A 20,785-nucleotide genomic window follows, 5' to 3' on the forward strand; every position below is an offset into this window, starting at 1 on the left:
TAAAACGAACTAAGTACTGTTTATTGTGTCATAACCTAACGATGGAATTGCGAACCCGTGTCCGAATTAAGCGGAGAATTGTCCGAATTAACAGGAGTTTTTTACGTTCAATTTTTACTTTTGTTCCGTTCCGGAGCATTTTGGCCGAATAAAGTGGTTGTCCGGGTTATCCGGTGTCCGAATTAAGCGGATTCGACTGTATATTATAATTACATTTCAATTATGGAAAACTGTAAAATTGGCTTCAAACGTACGATGTTTTTCGGTAAAACAGTAACAGCTTTTGATATTTCCTACCACACAAAACTGAACATCTTTCGGGTAATTATATCATCGCAGTGACCTTTCGTTTTGTGAACAATCAGGCTGATTTTTAAACATGCCTTCGGCTGATTCAATGGTAAGGAAACTTGTCGTATTTAAAAGTTGTGAATTGTTGCGTTTATAAATCTCGCAAATCACGCAAAAGTGATAAAAACGTCTATTTGTAGGTGTGTTGTGGATCATTATATGATCGTAACTAAATACCAATGCAGGCAAGAGTACCAAGCAGTGTAACAACTTTTGTAAAATATTGCCGACCGCCGGTGACCGTTTCGCCGCCGGCAAAAGCTGACAAAGGTGGTAGTTACAAGTTATATGTGATGGCAATCTCCTTTTTTCAAAAACTAGAAATTATGGGCGATGTCGGTGCTATCTACTTTAAGTCCTTATTATGTAACGACCGCAAATAAACGTAATTTGTTGCCTTTGCGAATAAACTCCTGTAACGCGTCTTCCGTATCAATCGTTGTCAATCTAAACAGTCAGCTTCCAGTTTCAAGTATTTTGCAATTTTTGTATTTATCCTACAGAATTTTGCAATAGGAAAATAAATGGTTTTTATTAAAAAAACACATCAGAACCTGTACCTATACCTGGTATGTCTTGCCCTTTGTCATTCACAAGCCGTGAATGATATTTGCTTGCTTTGAAATATTCCGATTTTTATTGCGGGGTGGCATCAAAGAGTTATAAATGTAAATAAACTACTTCTTTTAAAGAATGGACTTTGGCATTAGCACAGTCGAACGCTTGCAGATATAATTCCAATTGCACATTAACTCCGTTTTTAGCGTTGCGAGATAAAGCAAAATCTGCCATTGATATTCAACAAAAATGGAAAATAACAACTTTTGGGCTAACAAGGGCTAACAATAACAACCCTGGCTAAAACAAAGCTCAGGTCGAAATTGGATGAGTACAATATCAAAATGAAAAGTTTTATTAATTTTTTGAAGTATTCAACTAGACCACAACAAGGCTGGTTCAATGCAGAGAGTTCCAGTTATGTGCCCTCAAGGCGAGAAGGAAATATCCTTTTGCCATTACCTTGTGCCACAACTTGGCCTGGGGGATATCTTGCTCTCGTAGCGACGAAGCAAACAAAAAATTCTTTCAAAACTTTGAATATTAACTTCCTGCCCATGAATACGCAAAAGAATTTTCAACTGTTTTGTTTTTTCTTATCATGTAAGCTGCAATATATTTGTTAGTACACTTTGTAAAGCAATTCATTTAGGGTGTAGAATGGTTGGATGAAACTGGCAAGTTGCATTTTTAGAAGTTTTTGTTTACAAATATGCAACTTTGCAAAAAGAAATAAATTTTTTGCAGCAAATGCAATACCAGCACCAATAACTTGTATCTTATGATGCAGCTCATACAGCATATCGTAGTAAAAATGCCTGCTTATGATGAAGTATGTCTCTGCATATGCTGTCAAGCATATTTTTCGTGGGACGTTTTTGCCGGAAAAAGGTAAAAAAATATCTCTATTTAAGGCAAAGAGTCTCGGGCGTTGCCTACCACACAAGAAACGGCGTGAAAATCGGCGCTCTCAGACGATTTCGTTATTAAGTTAAGTTGAGATGGCGTTATTCGTTCGTAATTATATACAATGAAAGCTCGTCCGGTTTAGGATAAATCGTACCAGTAGAACAGTTGTTCCAAGTTGTTTATCATGACCGTGTTATAGTTATATGATATTGCCCGCTGACCGATTTGTGTTATGTCTATGTATTTGATAATGTTTCAGGATTCTAATCTTATATATAGGGATAAACCTTCGGCTGGGAAGGGTCTGCCCTAGAGTTCTGAGTAGCTGACCAGATAGGTATGGTTTTAATTTATTTTTCCTAAAATTTAAATTTATTTGTAAGTCAAGTGATTGCTGTTTCCATTGCGCTTATGGAAGATTATAAACAATATTTACTTCACGTGACCTGAGTTTAAATTTGACCAGTTTTTTTCAGACTTACTGTTTTGTAGTATATAATAACCAGAAGAGTAAGGCTATAAATTGTAGTGAACTTGAAAACCCGTTTATTTCTCTGATCTGCTGTATAACTATTACGCATTATACGCTGTTTTTAAACGCCAAAAACTGATAGTTCAATTAACAATTACAGTTACAATGGTATCAATTATGACGAATTTTTAGACACGCCTTCTAAAACGTCTAAGAGTGAGCAAATTGAATCCATAAAACATTGTAATGATCGACTGTGCGAACTTCATTTCTCTAAAATGCTTTAATTGTTTTTATTTTTTGTCAAAAAAAGGAATAAAAATAAAACTTACTATCAGTGATCTTAATGCGATTTTTTCAAATTCAAAAAGAAATACATAACAACGCACGGCCAGCTTTATGTTCATCGGAAAAGAATAGGCTACTGGTAGCTCGATTTCTGGCTTACATGTTACGAGGCACGTTTACTCTACGTGTTTGCGGTGCTTATGAGCAATTTGCATTTTTAATAGTTTTTTGAAATTCTGAATTCTGAATTTCAAAACCAATTGATGCTGATTACTTTTTGTTTAAAAAAAGGAAACTGGTTTTTAGCAAGATGATGTGTTTTCCTTAATGATATTATTGAAAACAAAAAAATCTTTTTTAAACCATTTGAAAGCAACTTCCGTATAGGTAACGTCATAATCAGCGGCGTGTATTCATTTATATTTCTCTGGCTATATTTTGTTTGTGTAATTACCCAAAACCGCTGTTTCGATATTCGTCGTCATCATTCACTTTGTCGAAAACATTTTCGGAACATGGTCTCACAAGAAAAAGCTAATTTTAGAATAATTGTTTGCGGAACAAGCACCCCATATGCCATCTAAAATCATCGGCGTATATTACTTTTACCACCGCTCCCGTTCCCTTTTCAATTCTAATATATCTTCTAATCACCGCCTTCTATTAATTGCCTTGAGGGCGCCGATCAAACAAAATTGAACCAAAGTTTGCGACGTTCTAAACCAATAACGAAAAGAGATTTTACACGTTTGCAGAAAAAGAATATTTATGTTTATTTTAGTGGGCAGGATCGAGAATTGCGATTCAGTCGAAGGCCCTGATGTCGTAAATGTAGTGTAGTAGTTGTTGGTATAATAATGCAGGGTTGCTAGAACTTGTTAGATCAAAGAAAGGGCATAATTATTTGTGTTTTCGTTTCATCAGAGGTTAGCTTTCGACGATGCAGGCAGGTTCAACTTTTACCACCGACTGACAGTATAGGCGTAATCTGAGCGAATTTTGCGGTTTATGTCCGTAGGCAAGGTCGTACCAAAAGCACATGGGTCGAAATGAATTTTGTTCTAGTGGTACCAGCGTCCCGGTATGCCTGTGTTGAGGCAAAATCTTAAATAAACACCCCCTTGGGCGAATTGGCAAAGGCCAAGATAATCGCAAACGTTTTCCGGTTCGTGACCACGTTTTCATTGCATTTTTAGGGATGTAAGCCATATCTTTCACCAGCGTTGTGGTTTCATTATGGAAACTTATTTAATAGGGATTTTACAACATGTCAGTTAACCTTTTTATTTAGCTTCGAACTCCGATACCTAATGAGTTTATTGATTGGTCACGTACACTCGTACAGTCTTGTTTGATCGGCACATTTTTTGTCATTAACAGAAGCTGAAAGATGAGAAACTTTTTTCTTGTTTGCCTACTTGTGGCTGGCGCCTTTGCAACGCCGGCTGAAAGAATTAACCGACAACCTCAGGACGGTGAGTAAAATTCTACAGTAGTTTGACAAGTTTTTAAAAGTATTTTCGCTATTTTTTTTCTAATGAGCATTGACTCACGCCGTATAATGCTCATTATGACATTCTTTTAGGAATCGACGACGATGCATTGCTGAACTTTGCCCTTATAATCATGCAGAAGCAAGGAGGTATGATCCAAACGTGCGCATGATGAAACCTATCTTTGTTAATCGCGCGTGATACTTTTTGATTCAGTTTTTGAAAAATAGCACTAGTTAGCGATGGTAGCTTAACTTGAAACGTGTCGTTAGGTGACCCAATGGATCTTCTTCAAGCTGTCCTGCCAAGCCTTATCGATGACGTCACAAACGAACTAGACTATGAGCGGCAATTGCTCTTCCTTGCAACCGGAGGTTTCAAAGATGGTTCGTATTTAATTATGCATTTTAAACCTGTTTATTTTTAATACGTGCAACAACATACTGTAACTAAAACGCTTGGTAAAAACGGGCGGAGAAAGACAATAAGATTACCATCTTAACATCCAAATATGTTTCCACATAAACTTCATTTAAATTGGACCTGATAAAATTTTTCCCTGTTATCCAGGTATGGCAGAGTCTATTCTGCGCGATCTGATGCCAGTGATGAAAGCAAAGGGGAAGACGACTCAGGAACAGATGATGACGCTTATGTACATCTCCAATCTTTTTTGTAGTAAAAATTCGACTGCTGATCCGGAATGTAAGTCAACAGATACGGTTTGTCTAAACTACAGTAGGAATTCTTGAAGTACAATAGCGTTGGAGCAACGTGCGATTTTGCGATTGATCTGGGCTCGCAAAGATGTTTTTTATTTCGTTTTCATTTCTACCAAAGGTCCAGAAGACGCAAAGATTCTCATCCCACTTATGCTAATGACGTCTGAAAGAGCTTGTGGATACAACGAGACCACAGATGAAGGTGCTGCTTCCGAGGACGACATTTGCATGTGCAAAGAGCAGACTGACGCCATGTTTTGGCTGAACCTTTTCGAAAGTTTCTGGCAAAAGGGTTTGTGACGTCATTCGATGCAACAATGATGGTTCGTTGATCTTAAAATTATGAACAATCAACACAAATTGCTTTTTTGGTTTACAACAGATATCGCTAAAAAGTCCAAAGCAGCTGTGGATCAATTCCCGACGGCGATGATGATGATGTTGAACTCGGCGTCTTGCGAGTGAGTGCGATCACAGATAATGAAGGATCGTAAAGCATGGACCGCATCCGTTCCATGCCAAGCTCTTCTTTCATTGAAGAGCGAAAATTAACCCGATGCTATTTTTCTGTTCTAGTGGATCCTGGAAAAGTGGGAACGGCGCATGCCAGTGCAGCAGCGTAACAAAGGGCCACGAGCCCCTGCTCATGCAGTATCTGTTCACTTCGAAGAATGTACAAGATCGCCTCACTCGTACGTAAAATATTTGCACTTTTCTGTTATAACCTCAAGAAATTCATTAAGGCCGTGCGAGGTATACAATCTTAGTTTTGGGCGATTGTGGCCTTCAGGTACCAATCGCCGCGGGGCGAGGCATTCTCCTTGTAACGCCCCTGGACGTCTTTCTTGCCCAAATGTCAAGGTTTTCTTTGACAAAATATACTGCTCGAACGCTTTTGAGAAACGTTCGTTTGCAATAGTAACAGATATTATCCAGATAAGTGCGACTGAGCTAATAGCAGAAGGCAAATTTCTTTCGCCTTAATAATTACCACCACAGATTCTTGGCTGGCCATCAGTTTTATTCAATAAACGTCCATAATAAAATAAGATGCCACTAGAAGTTATTGTTGCATTGGATTTAGCTTCTCAACGTACAGACTTACAAGAGTTGATGGGAAGCCCTAGCCAACGTGTCAGCTCCCTCCAAGATTTCTTATTCGCTTCAGCTGCCGGATCAACATCCCCACAGATTCTTTCGCTCCTCCAGAACCAGGGGGAGAGTCAATCGGAGATCTTGCGTCAACTCATCCTCTCATCCATACGTCAGTCTTATTTTGCTTTATTGCTCTGAGTGACCTTACTCATTTTTTATTAACTCGACCCTTTCGATTACTCCGATTACTCCGATTGCGGAAATAGGTTACCAATTATAACAACTTTGGATGACTTTAGAGAAATTTGTTGGATACCTACAGCTTTGAGTTTATCGTCTTCCTCTGTATTTTAGCCTGTAAAGAAATATTAGCAAAAGTTGCTTAAGTTTATAGCGCTGTCGGCATAAGGTTCTCGCTATGGAATACTTCCTTTTTTAATCATTGCCTATTGGCATTTAGCAGTTAATTGGTTAAAGTTGTCTCTGAATTTAGCACTCAGCTCGTCTCTCGTTCAAATTCTCCTAAACGGTGGTTTCAACGACGACGACAACAAAGTGTCTTTGATAAACTATCTCACCAACATCGGCAGCACCGATACGTCCATCTTGCCTTTTCTGCTCGGAGTTGAAAACGGTCAGAACTTCTATCTCAGCAACTTGATCGAATCCGTAAGTTACCACGTGGTTTACACGGACGGTTTCTTAGTAGGCTATGTTAAAGTTACTTATTATATACTTCTTCCAGATTCTTCGGATTGATTAGTTTTACTTATAGAAGGTATTTATATATTAATGTACACAAGACATGTTTTACTCCATGCAGGGAAGCATAGACCCTATCATAGGACTGGTACTTTTGGCCAATCAAGCTGGAACCAGCCAGGATGAGCTACTGGAAATTATTGTCGATGCCCGTAAGTTCTCAAGTATATGGCCATGTCAGAATTAATTACTGAAACTTCAATGTTTTTTGCAAAACGCAAAATTTCTATAAAAAAGTATCGTAACGGAAAATTATGGTGGACATAGGAATATATAGGTTCGTGTTTATCGGTCCAAATGGTGTCCACATAAAACATTTTACGAGTGGTCTGTTTTTCACTGCAGTGGCGGAATCAAGAGAAAACCCGGACTACTTTACAAGTTTGGGACGGCCGTACATCCCCACGTTGCCGGCCGGAATATATCCCGGTAGTCAGTTATTCTTTGCTCATTTTGAAACCCTTGAGGTTAACACTTGCTCGCTGCACGATTTGAGAAACAGGTAACTTGTTCAACTTCAATGAAAAGATATCGCTTATGGTTTATGCTTTATTGAGAGATGTAATATAAAGGTCTCAATGTAACATTTAAAGGTTTGAATGCGGATATATTGGCATTAGTGCTGCCGAATGCGAAGTCCAGCCCTACTGTTGCTACAACGTAAGTGTCCCTTTGATTGTGGCCATAAAATATTTTCGTTGAAAGTTTAATGACTCCATCTGTGTACGTATGCGGTTATAGTAAGTGTAATTAACCTTAACGCTTATAAACAAACTTGTATATGGTGTGTAGCCTATTTTCTTGACCGACGTTGAAGTGCGTAACGCTACGGACAACGATATCACCAGCGCTATCGCTGTCCCCTGGTGCTACTACAACATCTTTTTCATCTACTACGACAGCTGTAAGTATCACAAACCTCGTAAACACTAACTGACTAAGACAACAGCAAGAAATAGGCTATGCAAATCATGAAACACGGCTTGAACTTTTTAGATAAAAAACTTTAACAATACTTAGTTAGAGTAGCATAAAAAATTATGGCAAAAATAATTAGACAAGATTTGCCGAAAACGAAAACATTTACCCAGAAATTCCTTTTGTTTGATTGACAGTTTACATGGAGGTGCAAAAGCCTGGAGGCTTCGCTTCTGCAATCCAATGCTATGGTCTTTTTAAATATGGTCTTCGTCTCGACCCATCCCTTTACTATCTCTTTAACCCATCCGATTCAAACAACGGCATTGGAAGACTTGTAAATCAGGTATTTTTCTAACCGGTTATAGCTAGTGGAAATTGGTCAAATTTTTTTGCTGCTATCGATCTTTTCAGGCCTAGTCCATTCGATATTTTTCTAATTCTTTATAACTTTGTTTTACTTGAATTTTACAACTCACATTCAGAGACTCGAATGTGGTTTCCCCGGAATAACCGAATTTCAGTGCGTTGCAATCCGTGGATGCTGTTGGGACGGGGAGGCACCGTACAGGGTACCGCAGTGTTACCGGCCAAATGGTCCCACTGAACTGGACTTTGATTACGACAAGATCCCAGTTGCTTACAGACCACGTAGGTTCAAGTTTAACACGCTACATATTTTAATAGGCAAAGAAAATTTTACTTTTTGCCGTAAATAAGCTTTTTCGAGAATTTGTTTGACATTTTTTTGTGTTTTTTTCCGGCAGCGATTGGTTCATGCAACGTTAACATCTACCAAATCCCGCTTCTTTACTATGATAGAGTGGCCTGTAAATATTCATTTGACTTCTATATTGCCGGCTACAATATTCTTGCAATCCCGAACAGATTGGATTGCTTGACTAAATTAGGTGAATAACTTATTTGCTGTAACTACTGTATTTGCTCAACAACTTGCTAGCACCAGTTAACGGACAAAGTTTTTGTGCACGTTGTAAGTCATAACTTGCCTTTAAGTAACGCCTCGCAATACACACTGGATTTGAATTTTATTTAGTTTTAAGGCTATGTGTTTATTACGGTAAGTAATCTTTTACATGAAAGCTAGTAAAGACGTAATTACAGTACATTGCTTTACATCAGTGTCGATGTATGTCAAATTGATTTATTAATATTAATTGCATTTTATAATACTTACCACGGAAACACCTAGAAATTCATGGACCAAATTCTTTAAAACCAACCTATTAGTTTAGTTAAACTATCTACTTTTTAGTAGACTACTACTACTATTAGTACTACTACTACTACTACTCCACTTTTAACTTTTATATTTCAACTTTATAGGTTGCTGTTACGAAGATAACGATGAAATTGTAGACAGATTTCCTTTCATGCCACGATGTTACCAGAGACAAGGGGGCACTTATGCAATTCCATCAGGAATACTGGATCCGGCCGATCTTTTCCAAAGAGCAGGAGGGGATATGGATGCTATAAAGATCAGTAAGATTAAAGTCGCTACTTCTCAATAAGAATGTTTTATTTATAAAAAAATAAACCGTTGGGTTTTGGTATAATGGTTAACGGTTGAGTTAAATCTATGGTTAAAATACTTATATGTGGTGATGTTTGCTGTTTGAGCTAGCGATACGTTGGTGACCGGTGGACAGGCCGTTACTTATTCAGTCCCTTATTCGCTGTTGAAATATAGGTTACCCATTAAATTACTCGCTGTCTGTCGTAAAAGTTGCAATTTAAATAAATTCATAAGAATTCGTCAAAATTCAAAACAATCCATACAAATTTAAGTACTATCATACTTACGTTAAAAGCTTTACATGAACTCTGATAGATTTTAATTATAAGAATTTTAAATTTAATTTGATTTAAGTATATAAGAAAAAATAAGATTTGTAAAATTTGAAATACTCAAAAAAAATCTATACAAAATTGGCAGATAATAATTGGTAATTTACCGTATCAGTTATGTTTCCGATTAAATTATTTTTTTTTTTTTGGCTGATTTATTGGTTTCATGATTAGCTTATCAGAAAAATATTATCCCCCTCATATAGCTTCTCAATATTTTCATAAAAAATGATCTAACTAGCGCTTAATTTATTGGCAGTTGATCAAAATCGATTAATCGTCTGCAAATTAATTAAGCTTTAAGTCAGTTTGTTATGAAAATGTTGATAACTTAAATGTTATGACAACTTCATAACAATTAAAACCCATTGATCGACGAAATCGATTGATCATGACAGATAGCAGGTGGTTTAACTGGTAATCCATTTGAACTGCAAATAAGTAAATAAGTAATTAGCCATGACTGTTTGCAAGTTACTGGCAACCAACTTTATGGCCTGAATGTGTTTGGTGAATTTTTCTGTGTTAATGCAGCGGTTTCACATCAAAAAATGTTTTTGTGCAGAATTTCCGCCAGCTACAAATCTGAACCAATAGAGCAAGCTACAACAGCCGGCACAATCCTGTACAAATTCTTTTTTCAAATTATATTATTTGCTTTCGCTTTTTGTTTATTGTCAGTTAACAAGTCCAGCAATACGTCATATGACCGTTATTTATCCATGTAAATAACTTTTTGAAACTATGGCGTGGCTCTGGACGGATACCGTGGCACCAATGATTGACATTCTATGGATCGGTGAAAGCATGAAGCGCTCCCCATGAAGTCATAACCACAGTTACAACGAAACATGTTCTCTCTTCAACAGAAAACTTTTCCAACTGCAGCAAGATTGAGCCAATGGAAACGGACTACTTGATCTCTTCTGTTTTTTTTTGTAATTTACTAATTGAATTTCTAACAACCGGTGAGTTTTTATCGTCAATAAACTTCATGAAAGACTTTATAATTGCAAGTTAATATTACCACTTGTTAATATTTAAAGTTAAAAGTTAATATTACCACTTGCCACTTGCCACTTGCCACTTGCCACTTGACAAGGCAAAAAATTAATCGAACGTATGACAGATATATCTTGAGGATGAGGTTACTTGTTATATAACAACTGGCATATATAAACGAACAATTGTCCATTGCCGCCAACTAATGTTCTAACAATTCGTCGTTCTTGAATCCGATTCTCATCTAAAGCCAATAACGGACGCATTGATGAATGTAGGATATAAATGTCAGGATGGTAAATGTCAGGAATCAAGATTGTCCATGAATGCGTACACTTCCTTCCACTTCCTGATTCCTCGATTATCCGGTCTCCTGATAAAGTGGCTTTTCGACACGTCAATGCAATAAAACAAACTAAGTGTGAAGCCTTCTGAAGCTACAGTATGTAGTATGCACAATACAGTATGTCTGATACAGCATATTCTCATTAATGTTATTGTACTTGCAGCTCATTGTTAAAAACAAAGTTTTATATCGTAACTTAAATTACGAGATGGCTTCAAATTCGAAAGACAACATGGCTGTAAAAACTTTAATCGCTTAAATATAAAACATTAATTATTCGTTTATTATCTCTTCAAATTTCTACATTTTCATTTTCATTGTCATTAAAAACATTGTCCCAGCTAAAGCGGATAATCCAGAAAGCACTGTACTTCAGCAAGTTTGTCAGTCGATATTGGTCATGAATTCACAAGATTTTGTTATTGCGGTCGAGGCCAGCAAAGAACGAAACTGTATTTACTGCTAACTAGACTCGATTTAAACATTTATCAAATGACCTGCAAAAAACATTACTTTGGAACAAGGGTGTATTTAATGAACTTTACCAGAAAAATGTCAGCAACATATAAATGCGGATCAAGTTATGAATGTTATAATGTTATAAAAATGATGTTGATAATGATAATGACAATGTTATAAAAACGGTTACGCTAAATCTTGAACTAAAAAAAAACGCTCTATAAAAATTAGTAACGAGGAATAAATAAGGTTTAAGTGAAGAAAAACATGTCAAATTTTAACCTTCAACGTAAAAAAGTTGTACATTAGTTTCCTTTGATGAAATGATCTCATGTGCTGATGAAAACTTTTGTTTTCTACGCCAGAACCACATGATGTCAACAAACTTGGTGCTGAAACTTTATCGTTTATGACATAGATAAAGAAAAATCAATATGGAGTGATCAGTAAAGATAGAATTGCACGGGATAATGGTCGCTCACGGCTCTTGTCTGGAAGCAAAAACAAAATAAAATGTAATGCTTTACTTATACCGCCACCAAGAGGAGTTAATGCTGTTAATTTAATGCCGTTTCCGCTAGTGGACAACATAGTGCAAAGTTTCTCCTCTAATAAATGGACACACATTTTAAACTTGGTTCGAAATATAACGAACTTCAAGCCAGGTCAGAGGGATTTGTGAAAATGCAAGGATAAAGATTTATATATTACCCACATAAAATCGCTATTAAACTGAAATTCAACATCGCCTGTTACAGAAACTTTACGCTATATACTCAATCCTTAATTGGATACGATCCAAAAAATTAGACTGTTTGAGCAACTATGCGTTAATTTGAATGCAAAAGTTTACAATCTGTAATGGAAGCGAAATTCACAACCTACATAACTTGTCAACTTATCAAACTTTTGTTATTTTACCTGCTTCGGAGTTAACCGGTAGACTCTGTCGAACTTAAAAACTGCTCCATATCTTGAATTGTTCTTCATGGTTTTGCCGTTTACCACCAACCTATGAAGCAACAGAAAATAATTTGAATGTTTAAAGAGAGAGAGAGAAATTAAAAAGGAAAAGGTCGGATTCTCACCTATCATAGGCACAATGAGATGGGCCAACTGCTGTGTCATACCAGGACTTAATCAACCATTCATAGCTGCGATCGGTCCACATATTGACCGATGACCAGCAAGTTCTGCAGACGTGCCTACAGTCGGCGTTATAATCACCCCCAACAACGACATCCTAACAAGTAAAGCTGCTGTTTAATAAATAATTTCACGTGTTTAAAAGTCGTGCTTGTTTAGGATACGGTCACTTTTTGTTTAAATATATGTTGGCCCAAACATTGATTCTTGATTTTTCACATTACATATTCCGTAAGATTCTGCGAATTGCCGCTTCATAAAGTTGTCAGAGTTTTTCTCTTACCTCACCAAACTTTTTTTTGACTTCAGCATAGACATCAACTAATTCATTTAATTCCGGTATGGTTGACGGACCAGGCTTGGCGTGAAATCCAATAAAAGTGAAGGTTCTCTGGCGACCTGCAGGAAATGAAATACAAAATAGTTACAAAAAACAAGCTATTTCAACAAATTTTATTCAAAAATGATAAAAATGTTTCCTGTGCTATGCTTATTAACGTTAACAAGAGTGACGTTTATATCAACAACCTATACTTTGTGGCAAATTAATGTATAATTAATTCAAGTTCCAACTCCGACGCTTCCGATGATTGAACAAGACTTAATTGACATACCAAGTCCCTTTCTTTCAAATCTTACGCAGAAAGGTTCGCGCTCAAACACGTCTTTGTCATCGGGGTACTGAAATATGTCTTTCACTGCCACCTTGTCCGTCCTTCATTACAAAAAGTTATTGTGTAAAACCCAAAGGTATCATAAATATGTGAAGGCTGATATTTCACGTTGATAAGATAAGGTCGTGACTGAGGTACCCAGATAAGATATCTTAAGATAATAGGCTTAAACAGGTTTTGCTTTGAAAGACCATGTCAATTCAATCAATTCAGGGTCGAATAGTCTATAATATATATACCGTGGAATTTTTCAAACAATATTTCAACAAAAAAATCGTTTAGAACTCACGAATGCCTTAATTGAAATTCATCCTCAAGCTATTTTTAAACTAACCTGAAAATAAAGCCATACTGTTCAATAGACTTCGCTTTTCGGCCCATTCTTCTGCTGACCACATAGTCGTAATTGTGATAGGAGCTATCATTGACGCGTTTGACAAGTGCCGGGAATGCTCCTTGAGTGACGTCACGAATCTCTTGCACAAGAATAATGTCGTATCGGCGAACAATCTAAACTCAATGTTGTTTGATGATTAATAATATGCGGAGCGGACTCACAAAGTGTATAATTATATGACAACAAACGCCGATGCGCTTTAAGCACGTCTTAATCTATTTAAGTCGAAAAGTTCATCAAACAAATTGCATCACAAATGTTTTCAATTAAACACAGACTCTACTGAGTTGCCAAATCTCTTGCAGTAGTTGGCTATTGCTAATCTGTTTGAAAAGTATTTGCTAAACACTTGCTTTGTAATTGAGTTAAAAATACTTTTTCTGTCGTGGGTGACAACAGTGAACAGTGTATAACATGGCCTTTAATAAAGTAAAGATCGCAAAAACATTTTAACAATTATACACGGCAGGCTTTTCTTGGCGGTGCTGGCTCCATGCAGGCAAGCAAGTAGGCCTATTATGTTACCTGCTTTTGAAATTTTGGTTAAATTTTAGCATTGACCGAGAGCTGAAACTAATTTTTAACCGTGGTACGTAAGATGAAAAAAAACATCGCTTTAATTCTGAATCGAAGGAATGTCGCATGGAATGGCACCAATATATAAATCTCTTTGCATCGTAGATCTATGTCTATATATAGTAGACCTACTATAAGTTATATATAGTTTCTCGTAAAGCTAACCGCATGATTTATGCAGTGAAATGTCGTCATGATTTGCAACTAATCTTTCTATCTCATATGTGACAACTACAGCCAAGGGAAATAATTAAAATTTCTGACTTCGCCGAACGAAAATCGTTTTAAATACTTTATGAAGACATGAAATGTTATTGCGCTAACGTCATATGTAAATAGGTGTGTCAAATTTAAACGTATTATTACACGTTCTGACGCTGTTATATACTTTGTCCTTATAGTGACCTCTCACATAGAATATATTGAATAAACACGTTTGATGCACCTAATTTACTGAATTTTCTCTAATTTACTGTCTGCCCCCGGCTATTAAAACAAACCCATATATTCAATGTCAAACATTTTCACATACACAAAAACCATCATTATTTGAACTTTATTGGGTTTGTCAATTAGTATAGGTATAGTATATAGGTTAACACCACTACTTAAAGCTTCTGCAAACCCATACACTGTGTTTGTGGTAAATATTCAGCTACAGCAAATAACTTGTACATTTTGGCTAATCTACACCGATGTCAATGAAATAATAAAACTAAGCTCAACGGAAGTAATTGACCAAACAATGATATTTTATGAAAACTCACCCGCATTATGATGTTACGTATAAACGAATTATTCAGTTTTTTCCATCCAAAAAATTCGATGTTAAAGGCCCCGATACGTAGCGGAGAAGATCTTTGCGGTCGATTTCCTATCACTCCATGAATCCTGGAATTCGCTTCGGGAAGTCCCACAATTAGGAACAAACTTGCAATCAGAGCAATCACAATTCTAACCATACTCTTGTTCCAGTGAATTCTCTGCAAACGACATTAACAGCTAGGTTTATAAACCGATGGAACGAAACTGATGCTACGTAAAAAACGTTTTTATACATCATATAGTTTCGAAGGACGTTATCCTATTTGCTGTCTATAGTCTATCTGCTACTCAGAAATAATAAAAGTTTAGTTTAGACTGCTGATTCATTATGAAAAAAGTTTGAAAGCTAAATGTCAGTCTTCTGTACATTCGGGATTTTATCATCAAAATATCAAAAAACAGACAAAGATTATTTCCTTGTCTGAAATGTTAATTCTCCTGCGTTTGAGTCATGTTTGTTACGACAAAGATTATCTCATTGAGATTGTCTATACCAGTTTTGTACTTAACTTTTTTCTTACCCTGGCACCAAAAATTGAAAAATCACTAAAAGTTTACCCATCATCATTTTTAACCTAAACGTTACAGGCGTTAAATTCTTTATACGGTTATTACTTTTTGAGCGCCAAATTAGTTTAAATATGATTGGCAATAATCTGTCTTTTGTCTCGATGACTTCCAGTTGCTAACCACCGAGTACCACTTCCTACCAAACAACACAATCTACACATTGCTATGTTGCGCAAAACTTTTTTCTTTCGTTCACCCTAAATTGGGGATAGAAGCGTCGTGACTGTCACAAATACATACGCACATACTCGCTAATTGGGCCAACACGTATAACGCGCTGATTAGAAATGAACTATTGCCACGTTAACTTACGTAACAGCAAAGGTCGAATTTTTGCTGAAATCCTTGTTAGGTTTTGGACTCAAGAATGGTATTTAGCTCGCAACGTAAGCTAAAAACTATCCGATCTGATAAAATACAGAGGTTGGCATGTAACGACTAAATACCGCAACATTTCGATGGCCTTTAAATCAGTCGCTTGTTATGCTCTGCATCCCTGAGGCTGCACATACCTGTAAATTTGCGCTTTCAATCACGACGCACTTTCTATGGCAGAAAAATGCTTGGAACTTGGTGCAATGAGAAATATTCCGACATAGGCATCAACCACTTTAAGACTATAATCGCCACTTAAACAATCTAACTTTGAATGAATAAAACGGCGATCTATTAAAAATGGATTTGATGGTGAATTTTTGACCTAAAGAAATTAAAAGTTTGATTGTACAGTAGTTTGTAAAATGTATTACAGTTTATACAATTAACCAGAGCAAAATTGCAACCACCAAGCTAGACAATTTTATAATAGACATCAAAAACCTGGACAATAAATTTTGTGACATATGTTTAATACCTAGAAGGTCACAATTTTAGTCGCGCCAACAGACATTTTAATCTCTCGTTATCGCTCAAGTGGCCATCTTTGAAAGTTAATCCACATTTTTGGGTGCTTTGTTTTCATGTGCTGTCTGACGGTAAAGAGCTTTAATGCAGTTCAAAATGATAAAAAAACAATTGTTTATGCTTTTTCATTGACTGTGAAGATACATAGAAACAGTCTTTTAACAAGCTTCTGCTATTGTAAAATATACTTCATTGTTTATAACGAAATTTATAAGCTAAACGAACAAAACAGGGTGACCCATATCGCCGAATTAGGACGAATAGTTAACAACGTACTGTATATTTTCTTTAACTACTGACAAGGGCTTAGGCGACAAGTCGACGACTTAACAGATGTAATGAAAGTGCAACTACGCTACACCTGTGTCTACAAGACTGTGTTACCGTAGCGTCTCGCTTGCCGCTACCACTTTAAGAAGGCACCACAGACGCAAAGTCTATGGAACTTGCTATTGTATATACTCGACCATTGGTAGTAACTGCCGCGGTGTGAGTCGGCCGCATCTGTGTGGATAATATCAAATGGCCGGCGAGCCCAGTCGCTACAACGGTACCGTACAGTAGGCCTATAATGAATTTTATGCCTAAATCGACCAAGTCTGATATAACAAATACCCATTATTAACACTTCATTGTCATATACTATTCTGAAAACCCTTTTTATGGCTAAACAATGCTCTTAATTTTTAAACAAAAGTCATTATACGTTTGTGTTAATAATTTTATTAACTCTGGCGTTAAGATTTCAGTTTAAATCGCAAAGCTGTTAGCAGCGCTTTTAGTATGGGTAATTTTTTCTATTACCCTTTAATCCCAGAGGCTATAAGCTATCACAGAAGGCAAGACTACGATGCACTCGGTCAGAGAAAATCGAATGTTATCAAAGATGAGAATGAAATAGACTTATTGCACAGAACATATTGTGCAGACATATTTTCTCAGCGGAAGCAAATCAACGAAAAACGTTTGCTTTTGACACAAGTATCCGACGAAGCTTACGCAAAACGTTTTCCGCAATGGGAACCTGACGACATTGGTGATTACAAAATTCAATTTGAAATTTTTGACTTGAATTGTGATGGACTGATTGACTTCAAAGAAATGAACCAAGTGCTGGATGAATTTGGTGAGCCTAGCGAGGAAGAAGACAGATTAAAATACTTCAAGGAAATCGACTTGGACCATTCTAACTCCGTTGATTTCGAAGAATTCTTGTTAGTTGTAAGCAAACTGCAGGCTTCATCAGCTCCAGGAACCAGCATAGGAAACATTGTCGCAAAAGGAGCTAAGCAAGTCAAAGAACTGCGCAGAATGTCTGTTTACAAACAGTTGACCAATGGACTCTTTTAGTTTTGAACTAGCAAAGCCAGGTGGTTTTGTTTCGTGCTTTTTCAATTGTTTTGAAGGCATCTGTCGAATTTAATTGTATTATGAATGCTCTTGTAGAAAGTATACTGTGTCTAACAGATTGGTGCGTGGTTTTTGAATGATCCAATATACCAATCATCTTATCGTTACCGTTTGTCACTTACGCATCAGCCGGGGATACAACGATTACTGGCGATTTTATTCACACATTTTTAGTCTTTTTCACCAAGCTGGATGAAGCTGCTTAGGCGTGTCTGCATGGAGTGGTACTCGTACTTGCATACAAAAGGTCGTTAAGGTTCGGTACATATGTTATTTATAGCTTATTATGTGCGCACATTGACTGCATTTTTCGGTGGTGTTACTGTTATGGACGAATGGACTCGTTAAAAAAGTATTTACCGGCAGTAGCCTATAAACCAGTTAATGGCGAAAAGTAAACAATACGATACCAGTTTCGTGTGGCATGTGCACACTTTCAATACACTGTATTTTCCAGTACAAAACCAGCACTTGTTAAATCCAATTACGTTTTATTTAAATACATTTGCCCACAGCCTGAGAAAAGTCGCACATCATTAAGGTGCAAGACAATGGTGGTCAGACGATTCAACCCATGGACGGTTCAACCCAAGACGATTCAACCCAGGACCTTTAAACCCATGGACGATTTAACTCCTTTACAAAAAACGTTTACGCAGTTTGTTATCAGGCGTTTGTGATAGTGCTATGGGATTAGGTGTGATGGTGGTGTAATGGTTTTGGGATGGCCTAAGCCAAACCCAGTCTTTCAGTTTTATTGTCTGACTCCTATGATTGTCTTTGACTCCGTTGCGTTTACTGTCTCTATATTGCTTCTTAAATCAACACCAACTTCATAAAGTTTAGTTGTTATATTGTCCGAATAAGTTGTATCGAATTAGCAATATTTACACCATGATCCCACCTTCATAATAATTCAGTAATAACTTCAATTCAGCAGAACAAGGGAAATAACTCAGAGAAGAGAGAATTTCCACGAGCCGAGAGAAGTACTAGCAAGTCCTGAAGGGATAAGCCCTTGCAGAGACTCGCCGGCCAGAGCATGCCGGGGCATAACGATTTGAACCAAGCTTAACGTTTTATATCATACACGTCAGCCAATCAGCTAACGCCATGTTCTATTATTACACTGCTACCATAAAACCACGTGTCGCATACATTTTACATTATCTAAACGTTTCATCGAGTACACTCAAACTATACGCCGTGAATACAAGGTACTTGAAAACTTCAATCTGCGTCACATATGTCGGTTTTAAAATTCCATGTTTGAATAACTGCTTAACGACGATAAATACGTAGCTTTGCACATTGCATTATCTAAACTGGAGAAAAGAATACAAAACTCATGCAAATGCCAATTTATATAACTAATTGCAATTTCTACATGATCCCCACAGTGCTCTATAGCAGAATTGAAATGCTTTCATTAGCCCATACAGGCTAGCCTAACTGTGACAGAATACAATGACCACCCATTACATCTCGGATAGCCTAGCCATACTAGATTATGCAATGCCAGTACAACAATATAATACACCTATACCACTGGTTAAAAGTCCACACTGCCACAAGAATACTCTCTTCGTCAATCAGTTGATTCGTCCGTGGTTGAATCGTCAATGGGTTGAATAACTTGAATTGAATCGTCCCTGGGTTGGAAGGTCCGTGGGTTAAATCGACCTAGAACCGATAAAGCGAAGTTTATTTCTTCCCATGTTTTGTTAATCCAACTGGGTTAGCTTCATCAGGGCAATGGGAACTGTATTTAAATTTTGCGAAAAGCATAGAATAACATTAGCCTATGCCCTACGGGTATCAGGTTTTTGATGAGTGTCGTGGCGGCATTGACGTAGGATCGAATTTGACAACATTAAGTTGACGCATTAAGGGTTTGAGGTTTGGATCTGCGATGGATAATAATTAATTCAAGTTCCATAGCGATTCAAGTTCGTCATTTCAGTACTCAGGGTTGCCCAAAACTTTGGTTTTAAGATTAAGATCATAACAGACATAGGTGCTTTGGCCCGACGGTACAATAGTAGTCAGATGTAGCCTACGAATCGTTTCAAATGTTAAAAAATATTTCTTTAGCCCTCCTGCGAATCGAAATGTGTACAAAATGATCTGTTTTAGGTGTAAGTGACATTTGTTGCAGCATACGTTATATATGCATACGCCATATCTGCACCAACAGGTTATAATTTTTATTATTGTCCATCCAATCTAATACTTTGAAAAGCCACGGCTGATGAGTGAAAAACTAGCCTAATAATTTCCAACTTTAAATCCTACCCAGTTTGCCTATGACAAAACAGAAGTTAAACCGAGTTTGCCAGCTTTGCGGGTGGGAATTAATGGGTAAAACGTTAGCCACTTGACCTTCAGAAAATTCCAAGAAACTAAATATGCATGTTTTTACGCAGTTACCTATTATTGTCTACACTCTACAGCAAGGATACCTTGCTTTTATCAAAGTCATGCAAGATAGAAGAAATTTGCCCCGAATTAATCAGGTAGAGCATTTTACTCGCCATTTACAATATGGAAAGGGAAGGTTCCTCTTGCAGATTGTGGAAAACTAAGCCTCTGATGAGATTCTTCGCACGACTTAACCCGGGCGGCAATGATGTCTAATCGCTCGAGCTAGCCTTTGCGCAAGTATCGAATGTGAAACATTTTTTACTTCTTGATTTGATATTTTTGTGCAATAAGAACCGCACAGGATTTTAAAACTGTTCACCAGGTCAACTGAACAGATGGAAGCAAGCGTTGTTATTGCCTTGCTCAAGAGCATTATATGTACATTACAATGATAATACAACTAGGTATCGAAGACGGAAAATGGGTTGCTGGCAGCGGCATAATTACAATGCCAGCTTGTTAACCACGTGGCTACTGAGCCTACTCAAAAGTGCCTGTGGTAGACTGCGCAGTGCTCCATTTTCGTATGTTGTATCAAAATCACTCGTGCGTAACGGTTTTCTTTTTCATGCTGACTTGGAACAAAGTAGGAAATTAATTTGTAATGGACTTT

At 37.0% G+C, this 20,785-nt stretch overlaps 3 protein-coding genes across 3 annotated transcripts; 2 read left to right on the forward strand and 1 right to left on the reverse strand.

The window, feature by feature from the left end:
* The first annotated feature begins 2,000 nt into the window (after nucleotides 1–2,000).
* LOC143470716 (uncharacterized) lies at nucleotides 2,001–10,450 on the forward strand. Its single transcript, XM_076968984.1, has 19 exons — nucleotides 2,001–2,155; nucleotides 3,959–4,053; nucleotides 4,164–4,220; nucleotides 4,344–4,457; nucleotides 4,642–4,776; nucleotides 4,912–5,085; nucleotides 5,176–5,254; nucleotides 5,370–5,485; nucleotides 5,878–6,057; nucleotides 6,382–6,557; nucleotides 6,712–6,802; nucleotides 6,996–7,152; nucleotides 7,244–7,310; nucleotides 7,443–7,554; nucleotides 7,766–7,914; nucleotides 8,054–8,219; nucleotides 8,336–8,479; nucleotides 8,916–9,074; nucleotides 10,006–10,450. Exons 2-19 carry the CDS (start codon nucleotides 3,969–3,971, stop codon nucleotides 10,035–10,037), a joined length of 2,193 nt encoding a protein of 730 aa, XP_076825099.1. The 5' UTR covers nucleotides 2,001–2,155; nucleotides 3,959–3,968; the 3' UTR covers nucleotides 10,038–10,450.
* A 474-nt stretch (nucleotides 10,451–10,924) lies between these two features.
* LOC143470717 (deoxyribonuclease-1-like) lies at nucleotides 10,925–16,041 on the reverse strand. Its single transcript, XM_076968985.1, has 8 exons — nucleotides 15,948–16,041; nucleotides 14,808–15,023; nucleotides 13,402–13,577; nucleotides 13,008–13,108; nucleotides 12,677–12,792; nucleotides 12,336–12,490; nucleotides 12,169–12,259; nucleotides 10,925–11,738 (listed from the first exon to the last, which is right to left on the reverse strand). Exons 2-8 carry the CDS (start codon nucleotides 15,000–15,002, stop codon nucleotides 11,691–11,693), a joined length of 882 nt encoding a protein of 293 aa, XP_076825100.1. The 5' UTR covers nucleotides 15,003–15,023; nucleotides 15,948–16,041; the 3' UTR covers nucleotides 10,925–11,690.
* Nucleotides 16,042–17,061: 1,020 nt separating this feature from the next.
* Nucleotides 17,062–17,855, forward strand: LOC143470676 (troponin C, skeletal muscle-like). The gene has a single exon (XM_076968942.1). The coding sequence runs from the start codon at nucleotides 17,122–17,124 to the stop codon at nucleotides 17,686–17,688; it is 567 nt and encodes a 188-aa protein (XP_076825057.1). The 5' UTR covers nucleotides 17,062–17,121; the 3' UTR covers nucleotides 17,689–17,855.
* The last annotated feature ends 2,930 nt before the right edge of the window (nucleotides 17,856–20,785 follow it).

The sequence above is a fragment of the Clavelina lepadiformis genome, chromosome 9, assembly GCF_947623445.1.
Source record: "Clavelina lepadiformis chromosome 9, kaClaLepa1.1, whole genome shotgun sequence".
NCBI lineage: Eukaryota > Metazoa > Chordata > Ascidiacea > Aplousobranchia > Clavelinidae > Clavelina > Clavelina lepadiformis.